The sequence below is a fragment of the Gracilinanus agilis genome, chromosome 3 (assembly GCF_016433145.1).
Source record: "Gracilinanus agilis isolate LMUSP501 chromosome 3, AgileGrace, whole genome shotgun sequence".
In the NCBI taxonomy this organism is placed as follows: Eukaryota; Metazoa; Chordata; class Mammalia; order Didelphimorphia; family Didelphidae; genus Gracilinanus; species Gracilinanus agilis.
This window is the reverse complement of record NC_058132.1, coordinates 504,159,274-504,171,773: the sequence shown is the minus strand read 5'-3', so window position 1 is coordinate 504,171,773 and position 12,500 is coordinate 504,159,274. Positions and strand designations below refer to the sequence as shown.

At 38.2% G+C, this 12,500-nt stretch overlaps 1 protein-coding gene across 1 annotated transcript in view; it reads right to left on the bottom strand.

The window, feature by feature from the left end:
• Positions 1-12,500, bottom strand: part of GAS6 (growth arrest specific 6) — a 105,642-nt gene that overhangs the window by 54,161 nt on the left and 38,981 nt on the right. Inside the window, exons 3-4 of the mRNA XM_044670497.1 lie at positions 9,332-9,356; positions 6,712-6,774 (exon numbers count right to left, since the gene is read on the bottom strand). Coding sequence (XP_044526432.1) covers positions 6,712-6,774; positions 9,332-9,356 — 88 coding nt within the window. The remainder of the gene's footprint in view (positions 1-6,711; positions 6,775-9,331; positions 9,357-12,500) is intronic.

Sequence of the window (12,500 nt, the reverse complement as noted above, 5' to 3'; positions counted from 1 at the left end):
CCTCCCTTCCCCACACTCACTCTGTTCCTTATGTCTGAGTCCAATAACTGCCACTTGCTTCTCAGCTTTCTCCTGGCTCTGTAAACAGCCTAGAGCCAACAATCACCATATAGCATCTTTAGGTATTGGTCCCCTCTCCAGTCAGTCCTGAATCTGGGACCCAGAACTGGGTAGTGAGCAACAGTTACTAGTTGGCATATATAATTTCACTCTTCTCAAGTTTAAGTCCATTTCTGCTAGATCTGGAACCTCTTCTTGCCCTGATATAAAGCCACTCCCTGCACTGGAATGCTCTGTATGGCCATTACTTTTGTCCTTAGTGTCCACAAACCTCTTTGTCTATCTCCCTATGTTGTCCTGGGTTGGGAAAAAATGATTCACTGTGATTTTTTTTCCTTGGATGCTATGATCAGGATTCACTCTGATACATTGTCCATATCTCTTTGGAAGAGCTGTGTGGATAGAAGTTTATTGTACTTCCTGTTCCTATCTTGTCTCTGCGCTTTTGCAAGGGATTGTCTTTCAAAGAATCCTGGAATATTATGAGTTCAAAGGTACCTTCAAGAGCAGATTTTCCAACTCAGTGAGAGGTTAGGAAATGGAGACCAAAAGAGGAAAAGATACTTGCCCAAGGTCATATAGTTATTTTTCTAAGTAGAGAAAGAACTAGAATTCACTTTTCCCTGAATCTGAGTGCAATCTGGGTCTACTAAACTACAATTGTAATTTACCATTGACCATTTAAGTTTATGATTTTCTATTTTTAAATAACTCCTGTGCTCTACCTCAACACATATTACCGTCCCCCCCCAATTTTTTTTAAAATTTTTGCTTCCTTTTTTAGTGGGAAACTTAGGCAGATAAAAGAATGATTGAGAAATGGAGCTACTTAACAAGATCCCATAAAATCCACCACCTGTTTCCCTGGCTATGTATTTGGCAGCAAAGCTGGACCCAAACCCTCTCAAGCAGGTCTTTTTCTCAGCTCAGAGGTTAGGCTGGACTCTTCACAAATGGCATCAAGGACTGAGCTATTCAGGAGATAAAGAATTTATCTTGGCCTCAGCAGAAAGCCATGTTTCAGGAAAGGGAGGAAGGAACTAGTTTGCTGCTGTGGAATGGAATGTGAAACATTTGCTGACTGACAAAAGAATACTTTTCTCTGTTATATTTTGGGTGCCCCCCCACCCAAGTATTTCAGGGTAACAATAAGTAGTAACTCAGGCCTCATACTACATACTGCATGCTTTGTTTCTTTTGACCTTACAGAAGGAGACCTGGGAGACTTTTTCCCCCCATGGAAATCTGATACAGGCAAAGAAGATGGGAGGATGGGGCGAGGGATTCATCAACCCTTGTCTTAGTCAAAGACCATGTGAGCTTCCACCTCATTTTGACATAGAGATGCTGAGAGGGAAAATAATGCCAAAATGCATAGGAAAAAACCCCAAACACTTTAGGAACAGCAGAGCAACTGAAAAAAAATCATATGCAATAAATATTGATGCCAAGCACATTTCCCCTAAACCAAAATGTTTTAATACTTCTAAAAGCTTTTGGCCTTGAGATGAGGAAACTGGAAGTGTCTATACCTTTAGGAAAACAAGACTAAGAAAACTGAGCTTCTTTAACCATTAGGAGACCCAGACAACTAAGGCTATGGAACTCTGTAAGCCTTGGACCAAGGGTTCTTGCCCTACTGTTTGTGGGAAGATTTCAAGGGGTTCAAGAACTTGGAAAGGAAAAAAATATATCTTTTTTTTTTTTAAATCCTTACTTTACTTCCTGGAGTCAATATGGCTCCAAGGCAGAAGAGTGGTAAGGACTAGGCAATGGGGGTCAAGTGACTTGCCCAGGGTCACACAGTGAGGAGGTATCTGAGGTCACATTTGAACCTAAGACCTCCAGTCTCTAAGCCTGGTTCTTAATCCACTGAGCCACCCAGCTGCCTCTGAAAAAATATATCTTAACTTCAGCATAATTAATTTCCTGTATAATTCTACATTTTTATTTTATGCATATTAAGAACATTGGAGGAATCTATAATCTCCAGATTTCCACGAAATACAAAAGAAGGTTAAATTTCTGTTTTAGGCAAAATGGGCAAATGCCTCCCCCCATTCCACCCCACCACCACCTCCCAGTGTCCAAGTGTCCATAGTGGTGAATATCTTTTGAGTCAAGTTATCCCCCATCTCATGAAGAACAACAAAATGTGCTGATTGAATATTATGTGTAGGATACTACAATGAAGACTGAAAGGCAACAAAGTAGAAAGGCAACATATAGTAGAAACATATGAGATTCAAACCCCTAATCTCTGTCCAATTCTCACAAAATCTAGAAATCTAAGTCTTTGGGAAACTAAGTGATTGTTTCCACAGGCTAAAGAGCTCATATCTCTTTAGTTTTAATAGGCTTAGACAATCAATCAAAAATCAGTAAGGCTGGGGGCAGCTAGGTGGCTCAATGGATTGTGAGCCAGACCCGGAGACAGGAGGCCCCAGGTTCAAATCTGACCTCAGACTCATCCTAGTAGTTGACTTTGGGCACGTCACTTAACCCCCAATGCCTAGCCCTACCAGTCTTCTTCCTTGGAACCAATATACAGTATTGATTCCAAGATGGAAGGTAATGTTTTTTGGGGTTTTTTTTTAAGTCAGTAATGCTGGGGCAAATTGTATACTGAATATGAAAAGAAACACTGTTGGCCATTATAATGTATGTAAGCTCTTTGAGGGCACGGATTTTTAATTTTATTATTGTAATCCCAGACCTACCATAGTACCCGATAAATAATAGATATTTCCTAAATGCTTGTTGATTGACAGTTCAGCACAAAAACAAACCAATAAAGGAAAAAAAATAGCTTTAGGGGGCAACTGGGTAGCTCAGTGGATTGAGAGCCAGGCCTAGAGATGGAAGGTCCTAGGTTCAAATCTGACCTTAGATACTTCCCAGCTGTGTGACCCTGGGCAAGTCACTTGACCCCCGTTGCCTAGCCCTTACCATTCTTCTGTCATGGAGCTAATACACAGTATTGACTCCAAGACGGAAAGTAAGGGTTTAAAAAAAATTAGCTTTATCAAGTCAACATAAGGTTACGGAACTTGTCTTAGCTCCTGCTTGTTAAGGGAGATAGTTATTCTTATCCTACCTGACTCTTTTGGCACAATGCTGTGGTCACAGTCTTTGCAACATGTCACCAACACCCACAGATGTATCGTGTGTGAGAGAGGGCACTATATTCTAGTTTATTAGAATGGAAATCATATATGAAATGTCTTGTGGAGGAAGAAACTGAAGATAAAATCACCAGGGAATAGATCAGGGAGGCAAACTTTGTTGTCTGTTAGCTATTTAATCTCCTGGGGAAGCTTGGTCCCTGTAAAAGAGATATATATCTCTTATATGTGCATATGCATGCATATATAAAAATATATGCAATCTCATTTGACTTGACCTTCACAATAACCCTGATCTTCATCATCATCATAGCTAGTATCACCATCATGACTACATCCATCATCATCATCATCATCATTCCTGTCAAATAATAATAAAACCCTTATTTCTATAGTGCTTTAAGATTTATAATGTACAACTCTGAGAATTAGATAGTAAGGGACTATTATCCTTATTTTACAGAGGAAGAAAGAGGTTCAAAAAAATTAAGTGGTTGTAGAAAGAGTCAAAGTAACAACTCAGCCCTAGTTCTGATGCCATGTCCAGTGGTCCTTTAAACTTGGGAGAAGATACGCTTCTCATCTGATTTTACTAAGACACTTTGCCCTTGCCCTTCTGTCTTAGAGTTGTAACTAAGAGAGAAATTAAGGGTTTAAAATTTTTTAAATACTTTGAAATGATGGTTTTATTATTATTATTATTATTACTTGACAAGAATGATGATGATGATGATGGTGATCAGGATTTATTGTGAAGATCAAGTCAAATCACAGGTGCTCCCCTCACAACCCATGAATTTAATTAAGCCCATGTCTCTATGAAAATGAAGGATTAATTTCTCCATTTTTTCCCTTGCTGTCAGAAATTCCAATTCAGTTCTGTTAAACAGTTCAATTCAATTCTATTTAATTCAAGGTGCAGTTATGAAGCACCTACTTTGCAAAGGCATAACAGAAGTAACTAGCTGGCACACTAGATAGAATGCTGGGCTTATAGTCATCAGGAAGACTCAAGTTTAAATCTGTCCTCCCTGATTTCAGAAAGAGCTGGAAAGACCTACATTAACTGATACAAAATGAAATAAGCTGAACCAGGAAAACATTGTACACAGTAATAGCAATATTGTGAAATGATCAACTATGATAGACTTAGCTACTCTTAGCAATATAATGATCCAGGACATTTCTGAGGGACTTATAACAAAGAATGCTATCTACCTCCAAAGAAAGAACTGTTGGACTCAGAATGCAGGTCAAAGAGTATGATTTTTCAGTTTAGTTTATTTGGGTATTTATTTAGGGGTTTTAGTTTTATATGATTGTTCTTACAAAAATGAGCAATGTGGAAATATATTTGGCATGATAATACATGTATAACCCAAATCAAACTGCTTACCATTTCCAGAAAGGAGAGGTAAGACAGAGAGGGAGACCTTTGGGATTTTATAACTGCATAAAAAAAAACTTACGGAGGAAAAAAATCCATCCTCACACACTATGTGACCTTTAACAAGGCAGTTAACCTTTGCTTACTTTAATGTATTCAACTCTATAATGAGGACAGTAACAACAGCTGTGTCCCAGGGTAGTTGAGAAGATCAAATGAGGCAATAATTATTAAGTGCTTAGTGCAGCAATAGTTGTTATAAATGTTATTTTTTATTATTATTAAGCACAAGGCATTGTTTTCAGCACTGTTGACTCAAAAAGAACAAAAGAAAAACACAGTCTGACCTCAAGGAATTTGTCTTCTACTAGAGGTGGGATGGTGCTGGTGGAGAGGAATGCAATATAGTACAGATAAATAAATAAGTATAAAGCACATGCAGAGTAAATACAAAATTGTCATTTCAGGGGTTAGGGAAAGAAATGGTGTAAAAAGTAGTACCTGATCCCAGGCTTGGTTGAAATGCTGGATCATGAGCAATAGAGGCAAAGAGAAAGAATATTCCGGGGTAGGGGGGACAACAGATAATGAAAAAATACACAAAGAACTGGAATGACCTTCAGGAATTGATGCAGAGTAAAAGGAGCAGAACCAGGAGAACATTATACACAGAAACTAATATACTGTGGTACAATTCAATGTAATGGACTTCTGTACTAGCAGCAATGCAATGGTCCAGAACAACTATGAGGGACCTATGAGAAAGAACACTACCCACATTCAGAGGAAGAACTATGGGAGTAGAAACACAGAAGAAAAACAACTGCCTGATCACATGGGTGAATGGGGATATAATTAGGGATATTGACTCAAAATGAGCACCCTAGCACAAATATCAATAATATGGAAATAGGTCTTGATCAATGGCACATGTAAAACCAAGTGGAATTGTGCGTCGGCTATGGGAAGGGGTGGGAGAAGAGGAGGGATAGAACATGAATCCTGTAGCCATGGAAAAATGCTCTAAATTAATTAATTAAATAAAAGATAGTATTAAAAAATGCAGAATAAGATTTTTTAAAAAAAGAAAAATACACAAATACACAAGCACAAATCCCTCCCCCACCCCCACCCCCCAGAAAACCCAAATAAAAACAATCCAAGGGATGACCTCACAACCTCTTCAGGAGAAAGAAGGCATTTAGAATCCTTCCCTCAAATGAAGAATAAAATCCATATCCAGGGGGCAGCTGGGTAGCTCAGTGGAGTGAGAGTCAGGCCTAGAGACAGGAGGTCCTAGGTTCAAACCTGGCCTCAGCCACTTCCCAGCTGTGTGACCCTGGGCAAGTCACTTGACCCCCATTGCCCACCCTTACCAATCTTCCACCTATGAGACAATACACCGAAGTACAAGGGTTTAAAAAAAAATCCATATCCAGTTTGCTGATGACTTTGTATAGCTCTGCCCCACTTAAATCCAATTCATACTCAGGTCAAGACATCACTCTGTGATGTTATTGGTCCTCTTCAAAAATGAAGGACAATTTGATTGGGGAATGGCTGAACAAATTGTGGTATCTGTTGGTGATGGAATACTATTGGGCTCAAAGGAATAATGAACTGGAGGAATTCCATGTGAACTGGAACGACCTCCAGGAATTGATGCAGAGTGAAAGGAGCAGATCCAGGAGAACATTGTACACAGAGACTGATACACTGTGGCACAATCGAACATAATGGGCTTCTCTACTAGCAGCAATGCATTGATCTAGAGCAAGGCTGAGGGACTTACGAGAAAGGAAACTAGCCACATTCAGAGGAAGAACTGTGGGAGGAGAAACACAGAAGAAAAACAACTGCTTGAACACATGGGCTGATGGGGACATTATTGGGGATGTAGACTCTAAACGTTAACTCTAGTCCAACTATCAATAATATGGAATTAGGTCTTAATCAATGATACATGTAAAACCCAGTGGAATTGTGCATTGGCTACAGGGGGGTGGGGGGCTTGGGGAGAGGGAAAGAACATAAAACATGTAACTATGGGAAAATATTCAAAATTAAAAATTAAAATGAAGGACAAACAACAACAGCAACAACTGTATTTACAATAAGAAACATAGGAAAGAGACTTACCTCGAACACATGAAATGAAATTTACATTTTTGGAGTAGGGAGAACCATATTTCGCGATACAATCTATGGGAAGAGAAAGGTATGTGTTCATTATAATAACACTACTATGAGACAGTCAAATTTGAGAATAGGTACTATCATAACTTTTTTTTTAAACCCTTACTTTCCATCTTAGAATCAATAATGTGTATTGGTTTCAAGGCAGAAGAGTAGTAAGAGCTGGGCAATGGAGGTTAAGTGACTTGCCCAGGGTCACACAGCTACTTACTATTATGTCTTTAAGAAATACTTGGGAGAGGAAATTCATAGATACAGTATTCTAGATGGATTATATTATGTAAATAGAAACTTTTCCAATGAGAATTACTCACTCAACCAAACTAGAACAGTTTACCCAGGACTCTACTAGGAATCAAAAAAGTAAACATTAACAGCTACTCAATTGGAGCAACACATCTGATGATACCCAATGAGGTCTCTGACTTGCCAATCAAGATAAGACAGCATGTAGCACATGTAGTAAATTATGGATTATAGTCAGAGAGGACTTTTTAAAGTCATTAAGCCCAATGCCTCTTATTTTACAGAGGAAATAGAATCCCAGAGAAGTTAGGTGACTTGCTTAGGGTCAAACATCTAGGCAATGTCTTAGGTGGGATTTTAACTTGGATCTTGCTCTCTTCCGTGATACTGCACTACCTACACTAAACCCTTGAAATTTTACTGGGAATCATATTTTGAATTTTTAATTGACAAAATTTCTTCCAAGAAACATGACCCCTTGTAATCTAGAGTAAGACTTTAAAACATCCCTTTATGTAGTTAGATAAGCAATATGGAGACAGTCATTAGAAAAGCTAAATCTGTGATTGATTTCATAAGGATAAAGTTCCCTACTTAACAAACCCTTGAAGTAATGTTTATTATTGCCAAAGCTCCTGAATTGGTAAATCTGTTATTTCCATTATATCCAGTAAATCTACTCTATCCATTATTTCTAATATTTGACATTTTTCTAGTACTTTAAGTTGTCAAAAATGCTTTATATACATTATCTCATTTGAGCCTTGCAATAATACCGTCAGGAAGGTGCAAGAGATATTATTGTGACATTATTGTTCACATTTTGTAGCTAAAGAAATGGGGCTTCAGGAAAGTTAGATGATTGATTGAAATTCACACAATTATAACTGTCAGAACTAAATTAGAACTCGGGCTTTTCCTGACTCTAATTACATTTCTAGAGACTTCTATTACTTTTCTAGAGATTATTAGGTAACGTAGTTCTGAGCTTGGAGTTAAGGAGACCTGAGTTCAAATGGAGCCATAGATACTTAGTTCCAGGGGAAGTCAATTGACTGCTGTTGGCTTCAGTTTCCTTACCTGTAAAAACTGGATAATAATAACACCTCTCTCCCATGATTGTTGTGAGAATCAAAAGGGATATTTGCAAAGTGCCTAGCATAGAGAAGGTACTTTATAAATCCTTGTTTTCTTCCTTTTCACACCATGTCATTTCACTGAAGTTTAATGAGTTCCTGCTGTTGCCTATCAGATATAGGAAAATATCTACCTACAGGAAGGACTTCCCTGGAATAGCACGGTATAGATGGTCACCATTTACATGCAGAGGCTCTTATTCCTTCTCAGCTGCAACTATTCTAAGAAATATTTCTGCCAGTTGGGTCCATAGCCAGTGTATGAAAAAGAATAGAACCTGGGGTAAGGATGGAAATCTCAAGTCCCTTTCCTTTCCATGTAAAAGAAGCCTTGCCTTGAGTCCTGTACTTGAAAGATTTTTCATTGCAGGTCAATTACTATATACAATGGCAGTGCTAAACAGGAATTTTAGGAAGAAATATATTTTATTTGCAGTCAAAATTTGAGCCCCAGAAATGAAATTTTGAAAGTCTAAAATCAGGGGGAAATTTACAAAAATATTCTTTATAAATAAGAACTTTAGGAGCAAGTTGTGCCTTTATGACATCATTGTAGGTTATAGATTTTGAATTGGAAGAGACCTTACAGATATCTGGTCTAACTCCATCATTTTACGTATGAAGAACAGTAAATTCAGAATTCAAATCCAGGTTCTCTTGAGTTCAAATCTAGCACTCTTTACACTATGCCTCATATAGATTATGCCTACATGATAAGCTCTGTATACAAACAGTGTTTCAGACAGTGCCTTTAAGATCAGCCAATATAGGCCACTTAGATGAAAACCATTAAAAAAAATTTGGCTGCCTCATCTTGGGCACCCACATCAGTCTAAAATTAAGCAATCTGGGGCAGCTGGGTAGCTCATTGGATTGAGAGCCAGGCCTAGAGATGGGAGATCCTAGGTTCAAATCTAGCCTCAGACACTTCCCATCTGTGTGACCCTGGGCAAGTCACTTGACCCCCATTGCCTACCCTTACCACTCTTCCGCCTAGGAGCCAATACACAGAAGTTAAGGGTTTAAAATTTAAAAAAATAATAATAAATTAAAATTAAGCAATCCTCTTCTCCATTTAAGTTATATGTAGGCGAAGGCATATAATAGTGCTTTGTATCTGACCAATATAAAGAACATCTTTACATAATGTCAATGAAAGAAAAATTGTAATTAAGACTCACCTAAATATCTTGGGTAAAAATATTCCTAGGGGGGAAAAAAAGAAAAAGGGTCAATTAGTACAATTATTGATTTCATGATACAACAGCAAATTAGCCAATGGCTAGTGACCCATAACTGCAAACCCAAAGTTTGGAGCCACCCTGGATGTTCTTTTTCCTGAGCAGATTGAGATAGTTGCTATCATGGAATTGACACAATTGATGAATGGTGGGAAATGACAAAAAACCCTAGCCCTGTCTTGAAGAAGTTCTTGATGGCGGAGTCACAGAGTAAACCTTGGTGGTGACTGTCCAGGAAGCCACGTAACCTACTATCCAAGGGTAAAGTCACTAGCCATGACAAAGAGTAAGTAAGAGGAATCTGAGGACAAAAATCAAAGGGAAAAGTAGAGAATCACTTAGCCACTCGTTTTTTTCCCTTCCAACAGAAGGGCTCTCGTGCAATAGTATTTGTGGCAATAACCCCTGTAGAAACTGACACTTCTTATTCTGAATAGAGAGGCAAATAAGATAAAAAGCTAAAGGTCTTAATATGCAGAATGACTTCCGCCACACAGCTGGTAGATTTATTCACTCAGAGTAACCACAGAACATTGTTCTAGTGGCACTTTAAGAAGGCCAACAATAGTCAGGAAAAAAATGACTTAGAAGGAGGATTCATTCAGGAAACAACTTTCTCTTAAGATACTGATTAACTCAAGAGGCTTATCCAAGGAACATAAGATAATATGACCTAGGATAGCCTATCTAGTCTAACCCTGGCATTTTACAGATAAGGAAATTCAGGACCAAAGTAGTTAGGATTTCAACCCAAATCCCCTGACTGCAAAACCAATGTCCTTTCCACTGGATTGTGAGTTGGAACAATTTGTATTTTTGTACAACACTTAACCGTATGCACCTTCAATTGCTTGCAAAAAAATCCTCATGAAATAATTGATTAAAAGTTATATCAAGGTACCACTTATAACATCCCCTTCCCCTCAAATCACAACAGGGGTGATGAAAAGGTTGGAAGGGTGAGGAATCAAAGATGTAAATGACTCAAGGGATAAAGAACTAGTCATCGAAGTCAAAGAAGAGAGCCAAGCCCTGACACTAGCTGCTAAAAGGCACTAATTGTCAGGTAGGTAAAGTTAAAGGGTGTCAGTATTGGATCTACTCATTTCTTGATTCTGTATCCTCTGGAATTCTTTAGGATTTTGCCATTATAGAACTTTTACTGTCACTCATGGGGCAATTTCCTAAAATTTTTGCTGTGTTCTAGAGACTACTGATTTTCTGATTACCCTGCTAAAATATCTTATACTGGCTATCAGGCTGGATCTCTGGCATACCACCAAAATTCATGGATAGTAGGATTGTGCCCTCTTAGTCTCCTGAACTCATGAATAGTTCTGGACACCTAGAAATAGTGTGAGATTTACCAGGTTTCAAACAAAATGTATTTATTTAACTTGGTTAACTACAACCTGAGACTATTAATGCTAAACAAATTTACCATACAAGCTCATCTATATGCTTTTTTCTTTTTTTTTTTAAATAAACAAAACCCCTTACCCTGTCTTAGAATCTATCCTAAGGAAGAACTATGGGAGGGGAAACACAGAGGAAAAACAACTGAAACATGAAAACAACATGAAACACAAAAACAATATGAACACATGGGCTGATGGGGATATTATTGAGGATATTATTGGGGATGAAGACACTAAACGATAACTCTAATCCAACTATCAAGAATATAGAATTAGGTCGTAATCAATGATACATGTAAAACCCAGTGGAATTGTGCGTCAGCTAAGGGGGGTTAGGGGGCTTCAGGGAGAGGGAAAGAACATGAAACATGTAACTATGGGAAAATATTCAAAATAAAAATAAAAATATAATTAAAAAAAGAAACCTATTCTAAGATAGAAGAGTGCCAAGATTGGGCATTTGGAGTTAAGTGACTTGCCCAGGGCCACACAAGTAGGAAATGTCTAAGGTTGTATTTGAATCCAGGACCTCCCATCTCCAGATCTGGCTCTCTAACCATGGAGCCACCTCGCTGTCCCCCATATAAATACGTACAATAACTTTCAGATAATTTATTAAATCTTCAAAGATGCCACCCTTCAAAATTTACCCTAGTCGCATCCCATATTGTCAACACCAATTAACCATATCCATCCTGCACCTACCTCCTCTTTACTATGTTGAGAGAACATAGGTGAATGCCTACAGTACACATTTGACTTGTCCCTGGGGGGGAGAACTACTTGATAGGGTTTTTTTTAAGTCTTGTTACATTCTTTTTTCCATGTGTTTCTAAAAATTATTTTCTAGTGAAATTGTAATGTGTCATTTCCAAGTTCTTTAAAAGAAAACAGCTGTATCAGAAGCAAAAGTTTGTATCTAAATCTGTGTGGGATGGTTGCTAAGGGACCATTCATTGTAAATGTTGAGTAAGACCAAGTCTGGTTTTAAAAAGCTAGGAACTGAGGTTAAAAAATAAGAAAATTACTCCCTTCAGACTGAAAAAAAAAAAAGAATCCCCATTTTTGCATGGCTCCCTAGTTTTCTCTTTCTACTTCTGCCCAAAGATGAAATAAAACCATACTAACTGCTAGCAGGAAAGCAGACAATTCATGTCCTCCTGAATGTGCTGAATACTCATTTTACTGAATGAAAGTAGAAAATTCTAGCTTTCTCTGGTCAGACAAATGAACAAACAGCTGTGGAGCTGCTTCCTCATCTGCTTAAGCTTAATGCTGAAATATAATGAGATAGGGAGAAAGTTATTATTTACCACAAAGCTCTACCTGAGCCATTAGCAGTCTTTACAATGTCATTAACATTCACAGATGTTTTGTGTGCAGGGGAGGCCCACAAAGTGTGTGACAGGTTATTAAAACTAAATTTAATTATTTAAGGTGGACAAAAGAAATGTTCTTTTCATGCTTTTGGAATGCAAGTGTTAGATTATTCTAAAGACAAGAGGAAGACACTGGAGTGTCTTAGGCAGTGTTGGACCTATGCTTTTGGATGGGTTGAAGAGGAAAAGAGACTGGAGCCTGAGAGAGAAGGGAAGAAGGGAGGAAGGGAGGGAGGGAGAAAGAAAGGGAGGAAGGGAGGAAGGGAGGGAGGGAGAAAGAAAGGGAGGAAGGGAGGAAGGGAGGGAGGGAGA